The following is a 25459-nucleotide window of genomic DNA, read 5'->3' on the forward strand; positions in this document are numbered from 1 at the left end:
CTTCCCTAATTTTGGTAGCTCTTGTTAAGGAGTTTATTGCTGGGGGGGCCGTGGCGGTGATAGTGGCGGTCGTGACGGTCGCGGTGGTCGTAGTGATCGCGGTGGTCGTAGTGATCGCGGTGATTGTGGTGGTTCTGGTGGTTGTGATGGCCGTAGTGGTCACCATGGTAGCCGCGATCGTATCCCCGATCGTAGCCCCGATCGTAGCCCCGATCGTAGCCGCTGTGGTGGCCGCCCTCCGCGTAGTCGTACCGCCCTTTTTTCTCTGCGTACCTTGTGTAGTTGCCGCCTTCCTGTTCGCCCGCTCTCCCTTCGAGTCGCTCCCGTTCCTCCCTCTCCCTTTTGTAACTGCCATTCGGGAACTCCTTCCTCTCCGCATCTTCCACATGGCTGCTGGTCCGGTTAAGAGAGCTTCGGTTGCTGTTGCGACTGGTCGTGTTGGTATGCTGATGCCTCTTTTCACAGTTAACGTTTTTAAACTGTTCGCCATCATGTCTCCTAAAAGTTTCTTCAACTCTTTCACTTCGCGGATTATATTTGTTCGCTCGGCTATCAAAGCGGTCCGATTTCCCACTCACGTCCTGCTTCTCATACAGACTGTTGTGCTTTTCAAACCGCCCATGGTGATCGTAGTCGTTGAAATGCCTCGTATACGTTTCGTGCCTGGGGGGGTTGCCGTTGTGCCCGGCGTAGCCCTTGTCCCTGCGGTCGTACATATCCGAGTGGTGCTTCGCGTAGAGGACGAATTTTCCAGCCCTCTCAAAGTGCTTCTCGCCGTGCTTATCGCCGTACCGGTCGATGTGCCTGCCGCTGTACCTGCCAGAGTACTTATCCCTCCACCAGGTGCTGTACTTGTCGCTGTGCCGGTCGCTATGCCGGTCGCTGTTCCGACCGCTCTGCCTGCCGTCGTACCAGCCGCTGTGCTTATCACTATACCTGCCGCTGTGCCCACCGCTGTGCTTATCACTATACCTGCCGCTGTGCCCGCCGCTGTGCCCGCCGCTATGCCCACCGCTCTGCCCACCGCTGTGCCCGCCGCTCTGCCCATCTCCATACCTGTCGACGGAGGGGGAGGGCGAAATTCGGCTGTCCCGGCCGTCCACACTTCGCCTCTCTTCGCTCTGCTCATAACCACCCTTTGCATAATGCCCCCTGCCGTTGTGCTGCCACGCTCCGGTATCATCTCTATCGTGCTTGTAGTCGTGTACCCTCGCTCTCTTGTTGTAACTCCTGGGGTCCCCTTCGCCGCGCTCGTGAGGGCGAACCCGTTCGTTTGCCTCTTCCAAAGAATCATTCTTGTTCGTCGCAGGTGATTCGTTGTTATCCTCCTCCTCCTTCTGCATCCTTTTGGGTACCATCGATGTGTGCTCTTTCTTTTGGTCTCTTCTTTGCGTCTCTTCATCATAACGGTCGGCCATTCTGATGGGACTATACGAGGAATGCCTCACTTTGTGTAGACGGGCCGTCTCATCCCGGGGATGCACCACTTGCTCTCCCCCCTTGCTACTCGATCGGCTGTCACCTTTCAGCGGTTCGTCTAGTTTGCGCTTGCGATAAGTACCTTTCTCACGATGACCCGGATGATTACTTTCCTCCTGTCGTGTTACCCCTTCTGGGTGGCTCTTATTAGCCTCCTTATGGCACGACGTATCCGTTTCGACTTCCTCATTTTTCAAGTTGCCTCCACGAGGATCCTCTCCCGCCGCTGCTGTTGGTACCCCATTGGGGCTCTTCTGGGGACTCATTTCGCACTCTTCATCCTCATCGTCATCATAAATGATTTTCTTCGCGCGAGACTTCCTACGGTGAAGAAGCTTCTCTGTTTGCAAAGGAATCCACAGAACACCCTCGGTGTTGTTTTCCCCCTTTAGGTTTTCCCTGTCTGGGGAGTGTCCCTTCTTATGGCTGCTTCGTTCGTCTGGGTCTTTTGAACGGCAATTCTGCTTTGCCTCTTCTTCTTCTTCTTCTTCTTCTTCTTCTTCCTCACTGTCCCTTTTGACAGCTGCTAATTTGTCCGTTGGGGGAGTGGTCTTCTCCTCTTTGTTATCCTTTTCATCTGGCCGCTCAATATGCTCGTCGGCTGTCTTCCTCCTTTTCGTTGGCACGTTTGTTTCACTTTCTGGGGGGGAAGTTCCACCCAGGTTATCCTTGTCGCTATCTAAATTTTTCTTTTTCTTCTTCACACTAACGGGGGGTCCCTCCACAGAATGAACTTTTTTGTGATGATCACCCGTTGTTTCGCTTTCCCCTTCCATCATATCACCGGAGGTTTTATTTTCTAGTAACTCAGCAGAACTGCTACCGTCCTCACGACCACAGTCGTTCCTCTGTACTTCTTTTGGTTCACCTTTATAATCGTTCTTGTCCTCATCTCGCCCTTTGGAAGATTCGACAGGGGCGCTCAAACAGTCTGGCTGTTGCTCCTTTTTCAGGTCACTTGTTCGGTTTATTTGTCTCCTTTTATGATTGTTCTTCATCTTGCCAGCAGGGTCGCCCTCGTGCATGTCACCCTCGCTATGCGTGTCCCCCTGGTGGTTACTATGCGCCGCCTTTTCTCCTTCTTCGTCAGAAGGGGGGCATTTGCCATCGTTGCTACCCCGAGAGTTTTCCTTCCCACTGGGGTTAATCTTCACCTCGTCTCCATTTTGGTCATCTATTTGCCCCTCCCTTTGCCCCTCCTTTTCCTGTTCGCCTCGTGCCGGCCCTCGCGCTGCCCTCACTGCGGCCTTTTTCTTCTTCCCGCCTTTCTCCTTGGGGCTTCTTCCAAGGGGGGCATCCAGATCGCGCCTCTTCTCTGGATCATCTTCAGCTTCTCCCACAATAGCCACCGGTTCATTCGTCACAGCGTTGTTATCCTTCTCGGCTACTGAAGTTTCTTCGTCCATATTATTATGTGCATTAGGTGGCACCATTTTTTTGCTCTTCTCATTTGGCTTTTTCTCCTTGCTGCTTCGATCATTTCGAGGCGTTTCCCTACTGGTCGGGCTTCTCTCCGCGGGCACCCCTTTGCTCGTCTTTTTGTTCGCTTTGGGTTGGCTGGCGGGGCTGTCCTCTTTAACGCCTGGGTCGGTCCAGCCATTCGCTGTGTTCTCACCATCGCGGTGTTTAGGCGGCACATGGGACTCCCCCGGTTCGCATGCCTCCTCATTGCCATTCGCACCATTGCTGCCGCTGCTCACGGGGGGAGCGAGGTCCCCGGGGCGACTGCTTCGAGCTGCATCTTCAGTTTCGCCCAATGAGGGGAACCCACTCGGCGCGTCCTGCCGACAGGGCTTCTTGCCAAGTGGGGAGGACTGTTTGGCTTTCCTCGACCCCTTCTCTTCTTTTGCAGGCACTCCGACGGGGGGTCCCTCCTCCGGCGTTTTCTGCACGGTTGGTTTTTTTTTCGCCGGGTGGTTGCTCAGGAGGTCTTTTCCGATTGGGTCTTCTCCGAGGAGGCCTCTGCCCGGGGGTGTCTCTCCCTCGGCGTAGTCCGTTAACTGCACACCGTCGAGGCCGCCTCCCGCGGCTTCTCCTGTAGCTTCTCCAGTGGATTCTCCCCCATCAGTCTCGTCATCCCCGCCGTTTTTGGGAGAACTTCTCTTCTCCTTTTTCTCTTTCTTCTTCTTCTTCTCCTTCTTTTTCACGTCGGCAGTGCTGCCTGTGCTGGGGGTGGCTACACTGTGCAGCTTGGCATTCACCGCGCTGGGGTCACTTCTCGTGTGAGGAGACCCCCCTTCCGTGGCATTACACTCGTCGTCCTTCTTCCCATCATTCTTATCCTCCTCGAGATGGGCGTACCTTTTAAATTTATACTTCAGCTGAGGTATCTGCAATTTGACGCTGTCGTTGAAAAGGCCCACTTGCTCAATTAGTTTTTTATAATCATAATTAAACACAGAGGTGGTAACTTTTTTCATTTTGCTTTTTTCCGCACTTCTCTTTTCATTAAAATTAATGTTATGAGCGTAGTTAAAATATATATTATTGTTTGCGGCTTGCTTCTGTATATCTTTGGCAAAATCGTCGTGGCTTTTTTTGTATTTTGCGCTGCTGTTAATGTTGGTGGTACCTCCACCGTTGTGGTTTGCCACAATGCTAGTGACTCCCCCGTTGAGAGGGGAGCCATTACCTAAGTTACCAGTAATGTTACTCTCTTCAAAACTGTAAAAGAAAATGCTATTTTCATTAATTTCGTCAACGTTATATGCGAGGGCTACTCCTTTAGAGTATATAATAACACGGTTGCTCAGGATGTGCTTCTTCAAATTTCTGGCGTTCAATATGGTCGTTTTTATTTGCCCTCCTTCGGCGGACTCGCTGTGGGGTAGAGGCCCCCCGGGGTACGACCCGGACAGTGTGCTCCCCTTGGGGATGGCACCGGTCAGCAGGTTGCCTCTATTTCGAATGAGCTCCTTAATGATGTTCTTGTTTTCGTTGTAGTCCATGCTGAACGTGATGTACTCGTTGTGCTCGTCCTGCTTGCCGGGCCTCTCCTGCTTCTCCTGCTTCTCCGGTTTGTCCAGCTTCTCCAGCCTCTCCAACCTCTCCTGCTTCTCCTGCTTCTCCTGCTTCTCCCTGCTCTTCCGGTCCTTCTCCGGGCCCCTGTCCGCCGCTCTCCTCCTGGTGGAGGCGCTCACTGGCTGGCCTCCGCCGCCGCCCCCGACGACGCCCCCTACACCGCCCACCTCGTTGCTCTTCATCTTGGCATTTTTACCCTTACTGTCGGAGGTCCTCTTCCCCTGAGTGGCACACTTGGCAGTTTTCCTACTGTTGGCGTCCCTTCTGCCCTGGATGAAGGAACCCTTGAGGGCGCCTTTCTGCGCGCTCGCTTGGGCGTTCCTCTTCAGCTGCTTACTCTCATTCGGTGGGATGCTCGTTCCTGTGGGGATGTGCGGGAGGGTGGCATATCCCAGCCCCAGGTCAGCTTCACTGGGGTGGCTACGGTTGCTCTCCCCCATTTCTTCACTTCGGGGGATCTTCATCATCAGTTTGTCAAAGGAGTACGCATTGGGGAGGCTACTAAAGTAGCTGCTGCTAAGAAAGGAGGTATCACTCGGGGAAATGGACCCCTTAATGTCACGCCCTTCCTCTTCCTCCTCTTCCTCCTCCTTATTGCCACTTCTTAAGCAAGCATAATCTCCTTGCGTGGCGTGGTCCCTTCTCCCCCTCCGGAGGTACTCCCCTATCTTCATATAGTCATCCGAAGTTAATTTGTTCATGTCGCTTTTGATGGAGGTATCGATTTTTTCACTTTCCAGTTTGGCGTAATAATTACTGAGGAAGATGTCCCTCATGGAGTGGTCCCCCCCACTGCCCATGGCATTCCTCTTCAGCAGGTAGTGACCACTGGCAACTTCCCCGCGACGCAAATCAAAGTAGTCCCCTGAGTTTATTCTGTTGTAGGAGCTGCTCTTCGGTATGCTCATGTTGCTACTGCTAATGGGAAGAAGGCTACGTTCACTTCTGTCCAGATGGAAGTAGGGCCTTTTCTCAAAATTGCTCAGCGATTTGCTCTTTAATATCCTCGGCAAATGGTTGTCACTGCTCCTTTGGTTTGGGTACATCTCCGGGTAGCCATTCGCCAAGTGGTCCATCTCGTATGAGTGTTGACTAGCTCTTTTATCCTCTCCTTCGAATGTGGTTGAGCTTCCCAAAAAGGCATTATTCGTCTTTACCCCACTTGGTAGGGACTTGAAATCTTCAAATGGTCTGCAGCTGGGGTCCATCCCACCCACTCGGTTGTGCATGTTCGCACTGGAGAGACGATAATTCTGCATGCCCTCCAATTCCTCCTCTTGTTTGCCACCCTTACTGTAACGAAGGTAGTGGGACACAACTGTTTCATCCTTCTCTCCATTAAGCTGGTTGGTCAGACTCACCGCATCGTAATGGCTGTCTCCTCTGTTGTTCTTCGCCCGGTTGTGATGGAAGCGGTTAATTTGGGGGATTTTTTCCCCCTCGAAATTGCTCCCCATTTGTGCATCCTCATTTGGGTTGGTGGCACTTCCCTTGGTTACACCTCCGCCGGTGTTACTATGCTGGTGGTTATCATCATAGTTCACCTCCACAGCGTCGCTGTCTGCTCCCCTCCTTCCGTACGTCCCATAGGGCCCCACCCCAAGGTCCACGCTGTTTCGGTTAATCACGGTCCCCTTGTACTTATCGCTCTGCAGCCTGCGCACCAGCATGTCGCACAGCTCGGCCTCATCGTTGGTGTCCTCCCGGGGGGGACCATCACCACGGCGATGTTCGAGGCGGGGTTCGAAGCGGTATTCGCAGCCGTTTTCACGATAATTGGTTTCTCCTCTGGCCTCCCCGCTTCCCTCATCATGACCGCCTAGGTACCCCCCCACGGCGGTGTTCAACTTCTCCAGGCGGTTAACACAATGAGTGTTCCTCGCGAGGGGCGAAAGGTATCCCGCGACCCTTTTCCCATAGGCAGCAGGTCGTGCCCCAGGGTAGGAGGATCTGTATTCACTTTTTATGCCTTCACAAGAAGGGCTATATCTCTGGGAGGAGTAATCTCCAGGGATGGTCCCTCCTCGGTGATTATCTTCACTCCTGTGATGCAGAAAGTGCCACTGTTTGGCCACTCCACCTGCGTAAGCGTATTCGCTATTCTTCCTCATGAAGTCCCTTTTTCGTTTCCTTATTTGGAGGACGCTGTCCGAAAGGTAGTTTCGCTCCCCGGGGTTGTCCGCGTTCGCCTCGGTGGGGGTGACTCCATTGGAGCGGTCCCCCACGTCAAGCGAGTTGCACCTCTTCGTCTTCCCCGGTTCTGAGCACAGGTCGGAGTAATGCGGCAAGTGGGCAGCTGGATGGGCACCGAAATGAGCACCGAAATGAGCCCCATAATGAGCACCCGAATGAACACCGATGCTGCCTCCGTTTTGATCCTCCAGGGGGGTCTCTGGAAAGACCTCCTCGTTGACTGTGCCGTCCCTCCCATTCCCCTGGTAGTCATATTTTGGCAAAGAGTGAAACATCTTAACAATATTGGCGTTGTTCAAGTAGTAGCTTAATTTCCCGTTGTTCAGCAAATGCCAGTATTTGCTAGCACCCTGTAGCAAGTCCATGGGGTTGCCCGCGGAGAGGTTCCCCGAGAAGCGGTTCCCCTCGAGGGAGCCATTTTCCTTCTCCACGAGGAAGCTACTGCTACTTTGCGGTTCTCTTTTATAAGATTTCCCCCTTTTCGAACTCACTCGGGTGTCTCTATTATGCGACCCCGACGCTGCGCGCGGCAAGCCATTAAACAGTTGTTCCTTCGCTCCCTTCGCTTCCTTCCCTCCCTGCGTCTCGGCCCTTTTCCCAAAGCCCACTAGCATGTCACCACCGCTGGCGGAATTGTACTCTGCCCCGCTTGTTCCGAAAGGGGGAGAACCCACATCGAGACAGCTCAATGGCATATTATAACTGTCCTTAAGCATGGGGTTATAAAACTGGTCTGTCCTTAGAGCGTCCAGAAGTTCATGTTCGCCACTTAACCGGGCAGCACTGTCCCTTCCATTCGTCATATATTCGTTGAAGCGGTTACTATGGAAATGACCCAAATTGCTGCTTACCACATTTTCTACAAAAGAATCGTCTCCTTTGGCTGCCTTTTTATTTGCCTTACTCGGCAAGGTGTTTTTTTTTTCTCTCGTTTTGGTTACGTCACCATTGCTAATGATGAGGTTGTTCCCATTTCGGTTCTTTTTATTTGCCTTTCCTTTCCCTGCTTGGTTAATTTTTTCTGAGAATTGCAGAGCACTCCCCTTTGTGGGATGATCCTTCTTGCTAGTCCGTTCGCTCAGTTGGTTCTTTTCATTTCGCTTGCCCTTTTTGTCCACTTTTGGGGGGCCTTCCAGAAGGGGGATGCTTTCCTCCTCCACAGCTACCCCCTGTTGTTGTGCTTGGTTGAAGCTGGGCTCTAATTCTGAGTTTAAATTTTCCTCAACGTATATTTCCTCCTCCACACTGCAGCTGTTGTATCTGCTCCAGAAGTTAAGCGAGCAATACCACTCGTCCGGCAGCAGGCTGATGTTGATGTGTGCGTCGACCTTTCGCCACTTTTTGCAGCTCTCACACTGGACCCAGTTAACTACATTGGCGGAGTTAGCGACGTTGGGCGAGTTGGCGGCATTGGGCGAGTTGGCGGCCTTGGCGGCGATGGGCGTGTTGCTTCCGTTCACCGCCTGACTGCCGCTACTGCTTGGGTGTACTCCCCCGGCGGAGTTACCTGCATCCCTCGCGACGACATTATTCGGTTCGGCCTGGAAGGTGTAACATGCTTGGTCATTCGAAGGGGCACTCCCAAAGTGTGCATCGTGGTGTTCCTTCTTGGGTGTGTTGTTTTTTCCTAAATCGGGCGACTTGCTTGGCACGCTCATGTAATTCTGAGGGACGTTCGTGTGGGAGAGAACCCCATTGTGTAGGTGGCTCCTCTCTTCTGCTTCCTCTTCACCTTTGATGAAGCGGCGATTCGCCTTCTCCGAGTTATCATTCTGGAGGCTACCTCCCTCGTGTGGCACCCCCCTATTCCGGTTAACAGCGCTGTGCGGGTCATCCTTCAGCTGGGGATTCGCCTGACCATTCGGTTGTCCATTCGGTTGGCCATCCGCTTGACCATTCGCGCGGTCGTTTTTCTTCTTCTGCGTTTTCTTCCTCTCCACGTTGCTGCTGGCTGCCCCCTGATCTGTGTCGCCATTTTTTTTTTTTTTTTTCTTAGCACTTTTTTTATCTGTTGGCGCGTTAGCCCGGTTCTCATCACCATCGCCACCGATACCTTCCGTTTTCTCCTTCACTTCGCAGGTCGAAATTCCCCTCGGGGGATCTTCTTCTCCCCTCTTTTTATTTTTTTCCTTCCCCGAAGGCTTCTTAACTTTATATTTCAAGTTTATGTTAACTATAGAGTGCATAAAGGAATAAAAGGGGGTGGCACCACTGCCTACATTCTTTTTAAAATTCTTGTACCTATTTACCTTCCTCGCTGCGTTCATATCCGTGTCGCTCGCGTGCATCCTGTGCAGGGGGCACTCCTCTCTGCGTCTTTGGCTCTCATATACCTCCCCATCACTGTTGCTTCGTTTGTGCCTCGCTAGCAGGTCCTTCCGCCTTTTCGTAGTGGCATTTTTGTAGGCATTCTTATTAGCGCCTTTACTAGTGCCCTTAGTGGTGCCTTTATTGGTGCCTTTAGTGGTATCCTTATTGGCACCCTTATTGGTATCCTTATTGGCACCCTTATTGGTATCCTTATTGGCGCCCTTATTGGTGTCCTTATTTTTCTTCTTCCCATTTTTCGTGGCTACATTCGGGGCGCCGTTCCCTGGCTTGCCGCCGGGGGGGCGCTGTCGGTCTTCCCCCTTAGCCTGCTTCAAATAACTGCCATTCACATTAGCATTAACATTAACATGGTTGGGGACGGGGGCCACGCCGCGATTTGCGTTGCTCCCCCTTGGGTTTCCACTTCCCTTTTCCCCTTCCTCCCGCTTGAGCGGCTTCTTCGGCAACATCGTGCCTTCTTTTTCGCGCTGCTCTTTCGTGTTTGTGCTGACCTGTATGGTGTGCATGCCGAGATGGCCGTCCACACGTTTATCGTTACTTCCCATATGGGCATTTTTGCCTTCACAGTCAGGGCCGCTCACATCTTCAGAGCTGCCAAACGCGAACGCACCAGGGTTGCGCAGTGCCACCGGGGGAATATTTTTCCCATGTAGGGGAACCTCCTTTTCGGGGAGGGACGAGAAAAATTTGCCATCACTGTAATGGTTACTGCTGACATGGTTACTACTACTACGGATGGCGTTACTATGGTGGGATCCCTTGATCACAAATGCGTTGGGCTCATCATACGCCTTAGGAACATCGGCGTGGGAACTACTCGGGTGGAAGGATTCTTCCCCCACTGAAAAATGTTCCTCCATATGATGAGCGCGAGCACTGGGGTCGATGGCAGTAACCCCGTTGCTGCGTCCTTCGGCAAGAATAGCACCGTCTGCGTGTAGACCCCTTTCCATATTAGCAGCAACATGGGCAAAATTGAGGTGCCCTGCAAGGAAGTGTTTTCCCAAATCTGAATTGTTAGTAGCTACTTCCTCTTCTACATCACAAGAATTATACCTGGTGTCCATATTCAAATTGCAGTACCATATTTTGGGCAAGTTGTTCATGTCAATGTAGGCGGGAAGCTTCCTCCATTTTTCACACCGATCACATTGCACCCAGTTGTCTTGTTCAGGGGTACACAGATCGGTGCTCTCCTTAGTATTGTTAATCATTATTTTGTTAATATTTAAAAAAAAATTTTTTTTTTTTTTTTTTTTTTTGTTTTCTCCATCATAAGTGTGATAGCCCAGTGATAAATTTCCTTTCCAGTGCTACACAAATGGCTCGTACTGAAGGGGGGGGGGGTTAGGCTTCCCTTGGCATGCCGCTTCTGTTTTGCCTTCTGTGTGTTGTGTGCGGGATATTCTCTATTGCGTACCGACTCGTCATTCGACTTGTCATTTCGAAATTGTGCTAATGGGCGAAATTATCACCGTATGAAATGGCATACGTACGACGTGTAGGGGTGGGCGATAAAAGGGGGCAAAAAAGAAAGGTAAAAAAGAAAGGCAAAAAGGAAAGGCAAAAAGGAAAGGCAAAAAATGGGGCAAAAAAGGGCGTCCTTTCTGCTTCCAATTTCACTTCCACTTCTTCTTCTGATGGGTGCCTTTTTTTCGCGCGCCTTGGGATAGGGTGGGAATCTTCTGTTCTGTGAGCTATCACGTTAACTGTGCTTCTTTTTTTTTTTCACGTACTAGCAACGCGCACGCTTCATAAAACAAAAATGGAACAACGTAACAACGTAGCCATGTAGCCATGTAACAGTGTAACCATGGAACAACTATGCGGGCAGAAGAACAATACGTACGTACACAAGCATGCGGACGCGCGCCCAAAGGTACACCACAGTGATGAAGAAAACTACAACGTTTCGGTAAAACAAGCGGGGCTTCACTTAAAGTGGATCTTTCGCCTTATTCCGCTAAAAGCACTTGCACGCAATTTAGCAGAAACGTAAACACGGAGGTAAGCACGGCTGCACATGTGCTCACACTTGCACCTAACAAAATGCAATTAAAAGGGAAGTTAAGGAACTGGGACAATCACGCAACGTTGCAGATGTATACGTATGTACATATGCGCTGTGGAAAGATTAATGTGCCCCTCCTATCACTGTACGCTTACAAACAAACTCATAATCACGTTATAGTGAAGTCATCTGATGATGAAGAGGAAAAATTACTTAAAAGGAAGCACCCCCCTTTTTTGTGGATTTTTCCCATTTATCATTAGACAACCGCGTGGTGGTATGGCGATATATATCCGTGTGGCTATACGTGTGCAAATACGACTCTTCTGTACAATGCGCTGGCAAAAATGTAATTTCTTCAAACAAAAAAAAAAAGGTTGAAATAGTTATGTAAAACACTTGATTATTCCTCACAGGGGGGGGGGGGAGAGAGAGGAGGAGCTGCTGTCTGCAGAGCTTCTCTCTTACGCTTTGAATAAGCACTTAACGGGGACCCCCTTCTGTAATGAGCTTTTCTTATATGTTGGGTTTTCCCTACGAAAAATTACTCCTCTGCGTAATCATCAAAAATAAACGTTTGCTTAACCAGTTACGCGTATGTGTATGCATATGTGCGAACTCAATTTTGTAATAAAATGTAAAAAGATAAAAATGTGGACGGAGCTATGGCTGAGCTGTCTGCAAGTTGCTGTACGGAGGATAAAATTTTGTCGACTTTTGGCGATCTGTTTTTTGTTCTTTTTTTTTCTTTTTTTCTCTTTTTTTTTTCCTGTCCTCGTTAACTGGAGTGTGGGAAAGAGCTACAATGGAGCGGCCTACAGGTTTAGTTAAATTGTTCTTAAGTACATTCCGTTTCTGTTCCGCTTCGCTTGGGTTGACTTTTTCTCTCTCTTTTGGGCTGCCTCACTTGTTGTTGTTCGTTGGTTGGCATGTTGGCTTCTTCCGCTTCGCTTTGCAGTTCGCAGCGCAGCTGGGGAGTGCGGCCAGGAAATGCAAAAGGAACGCGACAAGTCACAGGTGGCAAATCACAGGTGGCAAGTCACAAGTGGCAAGTCACAAGTGGCAAATCACAACTCGCTGGGCACAACTCACAATAACAGTTTTTCCTGCCCTATTTCCCATTTCCAACCTTCGCTCTCGGTTTGTCACCATCCACTCGCTGAATGCTTATCCGTTTCGCGCAGGCGGCATGAAGCTCCCCTCGCGCATTTTCGCTTCGCTATTGGCAGTTGGTACAAAAGTATGAGTAACACGTACAACCTACGTCAGCCTACGCGCATACATATGGGAAATATATTTGCGTAAGCCCTAAACGTAATGCGGCACGTACATAATACATACAATGCTTTTGTATGCTCGCTTATTTCGCTTTTAGGAACACTTGAAGGTAAAAAAAAAAAATTATTGCTTGTTCATATTTTTTTTTGCTTTTTTTGGCTTTTTTTTGTTTTTTTTTGGCTTTTTTTTTTTTTTTAAACGTTATGTTCAGGCAATTTTTTTTTTTTTTTTGGGAAATATAATTTTTTTTTTCATATCATCTTTGGAAAAAAAAGGCAGGAACTTTTTCATCATTAARACGACGATGCGCTGACTCATACATGTAGGGGAAAAGGGAAAAAAAAGCGAAAAAAAGGGGGAACCAAGGAAGGGGAAAAATGAAAGAAAATGGGGAACTGAAAAAAGGGGGTGGAAAATGCGGCTCGACCAAAAAAGGCGGGAAAAAAATGCGGACTGGACCAAATGGGGTTAAAAAAATCTGCGGACTGGACCAAATGGAGTTAAAAAAATCTGTGGATTGGACCAAATGGAGTTAAAAAAAATTGCGGACTGGACCAAATGGAGTTAAAAAAATCTGCGGACTGGACCAAATGAGATTAAAAAAAACTGCGGAACTGAACCAAAAAAAGGGGAAATGAAAAAGGCCTACCTTGTGGTAGTAGATTTAAGGCCAACCTGAAGTTTAAGCCAAACGGAAAACAAAAAATTGCCGGGGGCCCAATTAGGCCTCATCTCATATTCCCCTTCATCTTCCGTGTTGCCATACAAAAAAAGGAAAATTAAAATGGGAACAACGAGCTGAACATGTGGTAGCTTTGTCATGCATAGGGTACGCATATGAAGCAGCATAATTTTCACGCGCGTATGCTAAGCTTGCGCTGACGGCCAGGCCCCTTTTTTCCAAAATTGCCTCATCTTCCAAAAAAAAAGTACGACGTAATTGAAAAACAAAACACTTGGCGAGGCACCAGTTGAGGGATTAAAAGGGGAAGAAAAGCGAAAGAGGGAAAAACAAATTGCGTAAAACAAAACCAATAAAGTGAACGAACAAAACGAGCAAACTGATCAAACAAAATAGTTCTTTTTTTTTATTTTCTGCTGTGCCCTGCAAAGGTTTCAAAATAAAATTTGCATAACCTTCTCATATCATATATAGTATAGAAGAACGTCAAAAAAAAAAAAAAAAAAATTATTAAGCCACAACGTTGAGGGAAAAAAAAAAAAAATACAGCCGCGTTCGAAGGAGAACGAAATTCATATCAACACATTGCGAATTAGGAAAAAGTTAAAGGAAAAGTTCCAAACTGTAAGTAAGTACCTTCCGTAGGTACCAATTTAGCGGGAACAGAACAACATTTTGTGAAGTTGCTGTTTTGTTTCCCCCCAAATAGAGAAGCATCACCAAAGGTTGTAGCTATATTTTAACCAAAGGTGGCTTCCCACATTTTTTGCGCGTTTGCCTTCTCGAAGCGACGTGATTTTTTCACGCAAGGATTGGCAAAAAAAAGGGGAAATAAAATCAGCGAGGAAGTGTTGGCTGGAGAACGCTGAAATGTTTCTTTAAAGGCGTTTTTCCACCCGCACTGCGCCCCCTCTTGCGTGTATGTGCCAGGGAAGGAAAGGAGGAGGGGCCCTCGTCTGCACATTCCCCGCGAGCTGTAAAGCTGTTCCATCGCTAACACGTCTGCGTAACGGTGTTCCAGACTGCGAACGATTTGTGGAAAATTATTAAAAGTACGGAGCAAACAAGAGAGGGGGAGAGAGATAGAGAAGCAGGGTGGTTTAGCAGTCACATAGAAGGGGGAGGAACATTCCTGGGAGGATTTTTCTAACCAAAAAAAGAAAAAAAAAAAAACTTCCGAACGAACGAATAGCGCCCCCGCGAAGTGCGCATGTTTGGCGGCCCCCCCCAGGACGATGAAGCTGGACATCTCGTGCTTCTGCTTTTTGTCGAAAAATGAGTACCGGGTGCTGACGGCGATAGAAATGGGCATGCGGAACCACGAGTACCTGCCCGTGTCGTTAATAGCAAGCATAGCGAATTTGAGGAAGGAAGGCATAACGAGTGTGCTGAAGAAGTTGCTGAAGAACAAGCTGATCAGCCATGAAAATAAAAAGTACGATGGGTACAAACTAACCTATTTAGGGTATGATTTCCTAGCCCTAAGAGCATTTATAAATAGAGGCATCCTAAAAAGTGTAGGCAATCAAATAGGCGTTGGGAAAGAATCAGACATTTACATATGTAAAGATACGAGTGGAAATCTGTTGTGTTTAAAAATTCACAGACTGGGGAGAATATCATTTAGAACCATCAAAAATAATAGGGACTATTATGGGAAAAAAAAATTCCGAAATTGGCTCTACTTGTCCAAAATAGCTGCCACCAAGGAGTATGCATATTTAAAAGCTTTGCATGAAAGTAACTTCCCTGTTCCGAAACCGTATGACCTGAACAGGCACATGATTCTCATGTCATATGTAAATGGGTATCCCTTATCACACGTAAAAGTTAGCAACCCCTTTAAGATAATTGACGTTTTAATAAACACCATCATCAGATTTGCCAAGGCGAATATAATTCATGGGGACTTTAATGAGTTTAACATTTTGATTGATGATGATGAGAGGATAACTGTTATTGATTTCCCTCAAATCGTTTCCCTTCAGCATGCGAATGCGAAACTGTATTTCGATCGAGACGTTAGGGGCGTCGTTAATCACTTTTATAGAAAGTACAAAATAAAAATTGAGGACTTCCCTGTGTATGAAGATGTCATTTCGCTGAGCAGCGACAAACTTGCGTTGGACGAGAATTTGATTTCCAGCTGCGATGAGCAGGCCTTGATGGGCGTCCTGCAGAATGATGGCTCCGACTCGGGCTTCGCCAGCCCCGAGCAGGGGAGCGGTGAGAGCGGCGGGAGCGGCGAAGGTGACCAAGGTGACCAAAGTGATGGAGGTGATGGAAGTGATGGAAGCGATGGAAGCGATGGAAGCCATCGTAGTGGAGGAAGCCATCGTAGTGGAGAAAGCCACCACAGTGAAGCCAACCACCGCAGAGAAGCAGACCGCCGCATCGAAGCAAACCGCCGCTTCGAAGCAAACCGCCCAAGCGCCGTCAGCGAGAGCACGCAGGGGGAAACCCCCCGCAGCGTGGGCACCCAGGGGGAGGACCCCTTCTCATCTGAAGGGAAGTACAAAGACGCCTACGAGAGCAACGCGGAAAGGGAGAAGTCAAGTGAACAGCTGGAGAAAAGGTCGGACGGATTGGATGACAGTGGTATGGGGAGTGCACAAGGGGTAGCGGAGGATCAGCGGGAAAATGAGAAGGAAGAGGAGGAGACCAAAGGCAGGGGGGGTAGTAGCCCCATGGAGGGTGAAGAAGCGCCCACAAATGGGAAGTGCAGCCATGCGGAGGAGAAGACCCAGGATGAGGGGGAGGACCGTCCTGATGATCTCCCCGTTTGTGGTGAGGAAGAGACGGAGGGCAAAATCGGCTCGGGCAAGCGGGACGACCAGGTGGGTGCCGCTTCAGAAAAGGGCATCCTCAGCGAAGCGGTTGGTGAGGAGGCGATCGGTGATGAAGGAAGCGGTGATGAAGCTAGCGGCGACGAGGCGAGCGAATTGACGGCCTACTCCAGCTGCGACTCGGAGGGATGCCTCTCCGCGGACTCCACCAAGAAGCTGTCCGAAACGTGGCAGCCCCATATAAAAAAGTACACCAAGGAATACGCGAAGAGCAAGCTCAAGTACATGTACAGGAAAAAAAAAAATAAGGAAAAGTACAAGGAAAATTTGAAAACGAAAAATAAAAAGAAACTGATGGAAAAGATTAAAAATTATGCGTAACTGAAAATGGGGTGAAAGGAAAAAAAAAAAAAAAAAAAAAAAAAAAAGGGGAAAGTGTAACCCCAGTTAATTTTTTAAACATTCCAATCCCTTTCCCTCTGCTGTATGGACAGCAGCGCTTTGTACGCGAAGAATGTGTACCACTGTGCGCAAATGATCTGTTCATTCAGCCCTTTTTTGTAACATCCCCTTCTCTTGTTTTGTCAAATTTTTGCCTAAAAATAACTAAACGTTTTTATTATGTGTGTGTAAAAAGGGTAAATGATGCCCCCAAAAAAGGGAGGCGCGAAAAATGTGCTATTCTTCCTTTTTTCGCGCCCTCGTCTTGAATTTTAACACGTCCGTGGTACTCTCCATGCGGGGTGTATCCTTCCGAGGGGGGAACAAATTACGACATCGTCTTAGCTATGCGTGTGCAGGGGGAGGCGGCGGGGGCAAAAAAAAAAAAAAAGTCATCACTCGCTTGTCAGGAGGCGCACGCAAATCGGCGCTGACGAGATTATGCGGTATAAAAAGGGGGGGGAAATTCACAAAAATTGGCACCATGTACGGCTCATCTGTACGATGGCGCTGAAGCGGCGTGCCAAATAGCTACCCCGCCCCCTCAGCCGTAGAAGCTGTACACGTAATCGACAAAAGCAGTAACCTCATTCTCGTCGTTCAAATAATTCATGTGCGTTATGTGCATGTCGGGGCGAACGAAAATATACATGGCTGATCCGGACCCACACAAATCGCTGAAACGGCAGGGGGCGGCTAACTTGATGTTTAGCTGCTTCTGGAAGTCGCCCATAAAATCGTAGAGGATGGTTTGCCTGCCCAGGTTGTTGGTGGCCCTGATTTTGGTAAGAAGGGCATTCAGTGGGGAGTCTCTGCTGTGGAGGGTGGCTCTGTGCATCATCTGGGGGCATACAGTAGAAAGGATGGCCGAGAGAATATTTCCATTCATGGTGATACTCGCGTTCGTGTCTGTGCCCGCGCTGACGATAGAGTGTCTGCGCGCGAACTCGTTTTTCTGACCGCCGCACACAACCCAGAGGATGCTGAGCGGCGAGTCGCGTCTCCCCCTGGCCATGGCGCTGTAAGTTAGTCTGCCAATTTTTGATAGCTTGTCAAAGGTGTCCGCATCGTGGGAGTAGCCACGGTGGTAGTATCCACAGTGGGAGTAACCATCGCGGGAGTAGCCATAGGGGGAGCTTCCTTCCCCCCCCTTGGAGGAAAACGGGTTGATACGAAGGGGGCACCTCTCTGGGGGGCCCACCCTGCAAGCACAACCCCGGGAGGAGTCCATTTGCCGTATGCACAAAAGTAAGGTATGTGTATGCCCCCCCAGGTAGTCGTACAACCGAACAGCGTCGTTCTGCTCATAGGCGTTGCTCTCCAGGGTGATGCACCTTAAGACGCAGTTCCTTGGGCGGTCTGCGCACATGAAGTGCCTGCTTGTGAGTTTTGCGGAGGTGTGTACAAGGCCTAATCTGTAGTAGTCACTCTGCAGCAAAAAAGTCTTTTTGTAAAAGCTATCCAAAAGGTTACCAGTGGAAGTGAGCCTGCTAATCGTCTTGGCACAGCAATTCAGGAAGGAGGCAAAATAGGAACTTGCAAAATTGTTTAATAAAAAAAAAAAAAAAAAAATTTCACTGCTCCAGGATAGGACCTTCTGCGAAACGTACTGTCTCTCCTTCTGGTATGCCTCCACCAGGATGGGGGACGAATTGTAATGCAGCAGATATTTTAACCTCCAGCCAATGCTATACACATCATGCACAGTCAGATTGATGCTTACGCTAAACATGGGGTTATGCAGACAGTTGGCCTCCCCTGCTAGAATGATCCCCTGTTTATAAAACTCCTGGCACATTTGCCCTCTATGTATTCCTCTCTTCAAATTATACATATAAAATATTTTTACATTTGGAAAGATTTTTTCAATCAAATGGATCACTTGCATGTGGTTCAATTTGTTTGTCTGTTTCGTTAGGCAAATCGCTTCTTCGTGTGGCTGTTTTTTTGCCCGCCTGCATATGGTCAGGTGCCAGTTGTAGCCTCCCCTGCGTATGCTCAGCGGGGAACTGCGGTGGGCGGTGCACCCCGAGTTGTTGCTCACTGCGTCGGAGAACGCGTTCGCGTTGTTGTCACTCGAGGGGTCCATCGAGGGGTCGCTCGATCGACTGCTCCTGGGGGGATGCTCCCTTTTCGGGGGAGTTCCACTCGTGGCACACCTTTCAGGGCCATCCTCCCAGGGACTTCCCCACCGTTCCTCACTTTGGAGACTTCCCCCCCCGATGTGTCCGTTCGCCCATTTGGTTTCTTCCCCCTTTGGGAAGGCATCCCCATCGTTTGGATTTCCTCCTATAGCACTTTCGCCGTGTCGTTTTGCTCCCACAGTGTTATCACTGCTCTCCTGTGAGTGGCTCGCGGCAGAGGAGTGGCTCCCCCACGCAGATGAATCTCTCCCCTCAACTTTATTCTCATCGCTGTGCTTGGAGGGATCCCCGCTGTCCGTACCTGCCACGTGGCTTTCCCCCCATTTGCCCCCATCAGTCTTAGCCCTAAGATGGTAGTGCTTACAGGGGTGCCCCTCAGGTGCTCCATCTTCGCCCCCCCCACAGGAGTCCTCTTCAATGGAAACTTCTTCTGAAAAGAAGGAGTTGTCAGACCCCCCGCGTGGAGTATCCCCTTGTGGAGCGTCCCCCCCCGATTGGTTGTCCCCCCGTTCGACGTACCCATTTTGAGGTTCCCCTGAGGATAGGAACTCTGACGTGCCACTAGAGGGGGATTCAATCCGGTCAGTCCCATTCTCCGTAGGTTCACCTGTATGTGCACCACTTGGTGTAATTAAATTGGGCGTGCCTTCACATGGGGGGGGTGCACTTGGGTGGTGACTTATCCTCTGCCAGTTTGTACTCCCCTCTTCTTGGCCCTCTTCTTGGCTCTCTTCTTGGCCCCCTTCTTGGTCCCCTTCCTGGGGGTCACGTGGATGTTTTCCGATGGGGGCCTGCACAGGTTCATCTTGCGCGGCTCCCCGTGGATTCTCTTTCGATTCCCTTCGTGAATCCCCCTCTGAGGTGGCGCCTGTTACCAAATTGGCCGGGTCTTCATCCCCCCCCGGATCGGCCCCCCTCCCGCTGCCGCTCTGGTGAGGAGCCTCCTTGGCAGTTTCCCCCTGGAGGCCATTTCGCAGTAGACATGGTTGACGTGATTCACTGGGTTGATGGGGTTGACGTGATTCACTTGGTTGATGGGGTTGACGTGATTCACTTGGTTGATGGGGTTGACGCGGCTCCCTTGGCTGGCGTGCCTCCCCTGGCTGCCCTGCTCGGCTCGTTGCGCCCCGCTCTTCCGAGGGTTGCCCCCCAAACGAACGAGGCGTTCTCCCAACGGACTGCCCCCTTCTGAGCGAAGAGCCACCCTGGGGGGGGTCCCTTCCGAAGGTGTACTCCTCCTTGGTTCGCTCAATGACGTGCGCGAATGCCTCATCATTGCAATAAAAATTTTGTTCGTAAATATTTCGCATGTCAGTGAGAATGGGGAAGCATGTGGCCAAGCCATGCTCCGACTGAACGAGGCTCAAGTTGTAGTGACTCATGCTGAAGTTCCATTTGGCGCAGACATCCACAGATATGTATTCGATTGGCTGGTTTTTCTTCCCTTCCATTTTTATGTTTGCTAGTTTTCTGATGGAGGATCTTCTCCCATCAACGCCGACTATGAATTTGCTCCTAATTGAGCAGTGCGGCGGCTTTTTGGGTCGGTCATCCGTCGTTGGTGAACCCCTAGTTGGTGCATCCCTTGTGGGCTTTCCCCCGGATGAGTCGTCCTGTGCGTCTTTCTCCACCGAGCCATGCTTGTCCCTTTCCCCCCAAAAAAAAACCCCATTTCTCCACGATTTTTTTCCCTCTATAGGCTCAGCCGTACTGTGCATTCCACAGACAGGTTTGTTACGATCATGGGGCACTTCTACGTAGCTACCTGTGTGCTGTTTTGTTTCCCCTTTGGTGTCCTTTACCAACCGCACATGCGCCGTGGGTGTAGCTCTCCTATGGCCCTCAGGAGGGAGTCTATTTAGGGGGGACCTCGAACAACCTTGGAAGAAGCCATCTTCGCAGGTGCTGTTCCCAGAGTGGTCGCCATGCATGGGGGTTGAAAAACTGGAGCCCGTGTCGCTCGATGAGCTGCGAACTCTGTATCTGTCCAACCAATTGGTGTACTTTTCGTTGTGGTCGCTACAGCCGCTACAGCCGCTACTGCCGCTGCTGGTCGAGCTGTGTTGGCTTTCCCTCGGGGTGAAATTTCTTTTTTTTTTTTTTTCCCCGCCCAGGTGGCCGCCCAGGTGGCCGCTCAGGTGGCCGCTCGCTTCGCCTTGCCTTCTCTTAAGGAGGGAGGGCAGGGTGTACATCTTCTTCACGTCGCTGCGGCTTCTCCGTCCATTTGTGCCTCCCCCTCCATTTGTGCCTCTCCCCTTCCCGTTTTGTCCTCCCTGTTGATGGTCCAAATGTGCGTGCATCCTAGCAGCGGAACCCTTATGCTTGCGGCCCCCCTTTCCCCTTGTGCACGCGGAGAACCCCTTCTGACTGAGCCCCCACAGGATGGTGCCATCCTGCACGGCGTGCGAACTGATGGAAGCCAATCTCCTCCGCAGGACGTTATTCAGCGTGGTCTTGTTTATACTTAACATGTACGCTGTTGACCCATTGCAGTTTTGAAAGAACGTTTTGTCCGTTTGATTAATTAATTTATTCCCAACGTAGAAACTCACTCCTGTCAGTTTTAAGCTTCTCTTTAGTACCTCTGAGAGGATACCTAAGTCTTGTAAAATTTCCAGCGTTCTTGGGTAGAGTAAATATTGCTCACTTATGTCTTCTGCGTTTACTTCCTTTCTGTTCCTGTCGCATGAGTTGATCACCAAGTGGTTTACATTTTTGCGTGCGAGGTCTAGTGAGAGTAGAAGACCCCCTGTGTTGGCCCCGACGATGAGCACGTCTGTTTGGTGTTCCTCTTCCGGGGGATCCCTTTTTCTCTGGAGGCCAACCGTTCGCCGGTCCATCCTTCCGCTCGCTTGGAATGGAAATAAAAGGGAGAGGGGGGGAGAACTCCAACGTATGGCAGTGTTTATCTACACGTGTTAGGGAAATTCTGGTGGGTGTGTTACTCCCCTCGGATTCAGCAAGACCGCCGTTGCGCAGCTCGCGGTGTAAGTCTACCCCGTGTCATCTGTGTCTGCCAATTTTTGCAAACTTGTGCGGGAGGGGCAACAGGGCAAGCGGCGAAAAAGACTGCTTAAAAATGAACAAAATGTGGAGCAACATAAAAAAAAAAAAAAAAAAAAAAGCGAATGCAAGTGCAAGTGCAAGTGCAAGGGCAAGCGCAAATGCGTACAAACCTGTGTGCACATGTTTATCGCCCCCCGACCCCCAATCACAGATAACGCACGAAGTGGCTTCTTTCTCATCAGCAGAGGGGCAACATCGCTTGGAAGTGAAGAGACACAGAGTATGAAAGAAAAAAAAAAAATAAGGAAGCCTTACTGAAGTGTCAACAACACTGTTGAAACAAAAAAAAAAAAAAAAAAAAAAATTGTTGCTGCGCTTCGTTATGTCTATCCTCCCTTGCACACAACTGCACCTATGGGTGACGTTCCGAAAGTTCCCAAACAGACATAAGAGGAGAGGCCGCAAATGAGTGGATATTCCCCATCCGGCGTAGGAGTCACACACCGCTGCTCAAGCCGCTACCCACGCATGCAAGCATTCGGGCGCTTCAACATTTCGCACGTGTGGTAGCGGCTTGTGCAGCGGTGTGGTCAACTCGATTCGTACGCTACCCCTTCCCAGTTCGCTCGGCATTACAGCCCCTTTTGACGCCCACATGTTTGCCCCCATGGAGGATGAAAAAGAAAATACCCCCAAGGGTGGATGTACATCACTGTGCTGGAGTGACATCGGGGTGAAGATACGCTCTGCTGCTTATTCGCGAGAACGCCGTTTCGTGGGGGAGGTTCACACATGCGGTGGAGCTTCATCTGGACGGAAGTCAACCCGATGAGCTGCTTAACACATGTGTTGTCACCCCCAGGGGTGTGTACCTCCCCACATACACCAGTGTGGAACTACCCCTCTCCGCGGTGGGTGTTGCCGCGTTTGCCACCCCGGATGGTCCTTCCCCGACGGTGCATCATTAAAAATGAGGAGCTTCTTTATGATGGAGGTTAGCCTGAGGAGAGTATTTTTCCCCCTTTTTTTTTCATTCCAAAAGTGTGCCTCAATCGTAAGGGAGCAACCAGGAAGGACTTCACACCTGTTCACTTCCGGGTGTGGGTCCTTTTCTGAGTGACCTCCTTCGTTGCAACGAAATGGTGCTGGTGGGTTGCCCCGTTGTGAAGTCGTGTGCAACATATCAGCAGAGGGAGAAAAAAAAAAAAAAAAAAAAAAAAAAAATTATATCTCAATTTGTCGCAAAAGGGTATGACCATCAATCCGCTTCCTTTTCTCGTTACACGTGCGATACGCGTGCGATACACGTGATTGCCAAAAGTTGAGTAGGATTTCTCCCCCCCTCTAAAGTGATTTACGCATGCGCTGCACTTCAGTTGTACATGCCCAAGGTGTGCCTGCATTTACGCTGGAAAGGGGGGGGAGGGGTATACCTATGTGAGGCCTGTTTGTGAACGCCCCTGGCACATCTACACCGGAGAAGAGCTAAAAGCTAAAAACAGATCGGTATAAACACACACGAGTACATATGTGTAGCCGTGCAGGGAAGTACCTGAAGCTTAACTCAGAAGATCGGACCGAAAAATAATGCCGGGTTCTGCTGCCCACAAAATAAGCAGTGCCTTCACCAAAGCAGTAAAATTGTTATTTTTGTTTTGGCTCTTTTTTGTGAAGAAGCAGATGGTCCCAAACGGGGTGCACTCACTACGGATGGCAAAGAGAAAAAGTTGCATCCAGATGGGGCACCCACCCGGTGGTGGGAGTTATATCTCCCCATGTACATCAACAGATTGTCCTTCACCCAGAAGGGCACCTTTCAATTGTCTTTATCGGGACTGCTCCAAAGCGAGGGTGCACAATCCCCTGGGAGGTCTCATCTCCCTCCATCCAGTTAAGAAGCCAAAGCTAATGCGGGGAAAGGACCCCAAATTAGTCACGCGTATTTTTTACATTCACAATTTTCACCATCCCGAAAAAGCAGTTGGAAGAATATGCCCCCTTGGGAGAAAGTCCAAATGGAAAAACGCAAGTTGCATGAACAGGTCAGGTAAAATGCACCTGATTGGGGAGAACGACGAGGAGATGTTTAACCAGATAAGCAGCAGTGTGATGAGGAGTAACCCCATGTGGGGAGGAAACTACGAACGAAATGGCCTTCTCGAAATTGTAAATAACCAGACGGAAGTACCCATCGACCTGGCCCATTTCGAGAAGGAAGTGAGGAAACTCATCCACCTAATGCGATTTGAAGACTTTCAACTGAACATAACGTTTGTGAGTTTAAAAGAAATGAAGGAGGTGAACAGGACTCACAGGGGAAAGAATGAGCCGACGGATGTCATTTCGCTGTTGCACTGTGTGCACAGTGGGGAAGGCGTTTCTCCTGGTGGCGACTTCGCCAGTGGGGGGGGCCTGAGGTCCGGCGACATTTACTTGTGCCCCGCGTATATAAGCAGGGAGTGTGTGCTGGCCCGGGTCAGGTACGAGCGCGGGTTATTGGCCGATCAAAGCGGTGGGAGCGATCGAAGCGATGGGAGTGACGGCGAAGTGGGCGAGTCCACGCTGGCCAACCGCGACACCCAGCAGAGTGACCAGGGGGAGCTGCGCCCCCGAGGCGTGAACAAACTGTTTGGCACCCTCTTCTGCGCCCACCAGCGGTTGCCCCTGTACGTTCTCCACGGATTAATACACCTGACGAACAAGGATCACGTAAAGAATGCCAACGAGTACAACGCATTTATGGACGTAGAGGAAGACCTCATCGGTAAGTATCTTAAGTTTCATCATTACACACACACATTTTACTCCCACTACGTCATTGGGCTTGGCACGGACATTTTGAATGTGAATAGGATTTACAAAATATTGCAAAAGGGGAGTGGGGCGTTTTTCCTGCGGAAAGTTTTGAGCTCGCTCGAGCTGCGGGAGTTGGCTCAGGGGGGGGAAGCGGCGGGGAGTGACCAACTGGGCGGCGCGGACGGCAAAGCGGATCGGAAGGCGGATCGTCACGCGGATTGTCAGGCGGATCGTCACGCGGATTGTCAGGCGGATCGTCACGCGGATTGTCAGGCGGATCGTCACGCGGATCGTCACGCGGATTGTCAGGCGGATTGTCATGCGGATTGTCAGGCGGATTGTCATGCGGATTGTCATGCGGATCGGCAGGCGGACTGCCCTGAGGACTGCCGCGAAGACCCCACGCAGAGCCTCGTGCAGAAGCTCACCGCAAATTGCACGTTGAAGCTGGCCATCCACGTGAGCAAAAAGTTCGCAGCCAAAGAAGCGATCCTGAAATCCATGGGGCGCGGTTTAAGCTCCATTTCCAAGTACGGCCTAAGCATGAACGATATAGAAGTAAGAAACGACAAGTATGGGAAGCCCCTCGTTTTTTTGTATGACCAGGCAAGGCAAATAGCCAACGAAATGGGCATAGTAAATATTTTTTTATCCCTAAGTGATGAAAGGATAACCTGCACAAGTCATAATCTTACAAAGGATGAGTCCACGGTGTGCAAAAGTTGCACGTACTTGATCCATGCACAGGCACTTTCGGTTGGGTCGAACGTGTGACGCGGAGGAGCGGAGCAGGGTGCGTGGCGAAAAGGGAAACGTGCGCGGTTGCAGTTTTAACGCACGTCACGTTCAGTCAAGTTAAAGATTAGCTCGCCGATTTTTCTAAACATTTGTGTGCAGCAGCGCGAGGTGCTCTGTATAGGTAGCCGTTGCCGCTGTGCCCCTCCGCATGTGCCAGCACATTGTGCACCACGTGTGTTTGGCCAATGCGAGAAAAAAGATAAACCTGCATCTTCGCAAATTGGGAAGGATTTTTTTTTTTTTTTTTCACGGACGGTTTGCACAGAATGGTGTTGCATGCGGGGGCGGGTAAGAACAGCATGGCTGAGTGCACCTTAGAGAGCGTGGCACAGCACCGCTACCAAATGCGTGTGCGCGGTTTGTTCATTTCGTGTATTTGTGCTTACATGTACATATGTATATAACTTTTTTTTTTCACCCTGCGTGATGCGCTATTTGGGCAGTTTAAACAGAGGTTGGGGTGTCGCTGAAGGAAATTATGCGGACTTGCCCA

General features: G+C 50.0%; 4 protein-coding genes across 4 annotated transcripts; 2 read left to right on the top strand and 2 right to left on the bottom strand.

The window, feature by feature from the left end:
* Nucleotides 1-5: 5 nt before the first annotated feature.
* Nucleotides 6-10238, bottom strand: PVX_090090 (CW-type zinc finger domain-containing protein; the record flags this gene model as incomplete). Its single annotated transcript, XM_001615060.1, has 1 exon — nt 6-10238. One exon carries the CDS (start codon nt 10236-10238, stop codon nt 6-8), a length of 10233 nt encoding a protein of 3410 aa, XP_001615110.1.
* A 3992-nt stretch (nt 10239-14230) lies between these two features.
* On the top strand, nt 14231-16162 carry PVX_090095 (hypothetical protein, conserved; the record flags this gene model as incomplete). The annotated part of the gene is made up of 1 exon (XM_001615061.1): nt 14231-16162. The coding sequence occupies one exon, from the start codon at nt 14231-14233 to the stop codon at nt 16160-16162; it is 1932 nt and encodes a 643-aa protein (XP_001615111.1).
* A 604-nt stretch (nt 16163-16766) lies between these two features.
* PVX_090100 (hypothetical protein, conserved) lies at nt 16767-21206 on the bottom strand (the record flags this gene model as incomplete). The annotated part of the gene is made up of 1 exon (XM_001615062.1): nt 16767-21206. The coding sequence occupies one exon, from the start codon at nt 21204-21206 to the stop codon at nt 16767-16769; it is 4440 nt and encodes a 1479-aa protein (XP_001615112.1).
* A 2200-nt stretch (nt 21207-23406) lies between these two features.
* On the top strand, nt 23407-24942 carry PVX_090105 (holo-(acyl-carrier protein) synthase, putative; the record flags this gene model as incomplete). Its single annotated transcript, XM_001615063.1, has 1 exon — nt 23407-24942. One exon carries the CDS (start codon nt 23407-23409, stop codon nt 24940-24942), a length of 1536 nt encoding a protein of 511 aa, XP_001615113.1.
* Nucleotides 24943-25459: the final 517 nt, after the last annotated feature.

The sequence above is a fragment of the Plasmodium vivax genome, chromosome 5 (genome assembly GCF_000002415.2).
Source record: "Plasmodium vivax chromosome 5, whole genome shotgun sequence".
In the NCBI taxonomy this organism is placed as follows: Eukaryota; Apicomplexa; class Aconoidasida; order Haemosporida; family Plasmodiidae; genus Plasmodium; species Plasmodium vivax.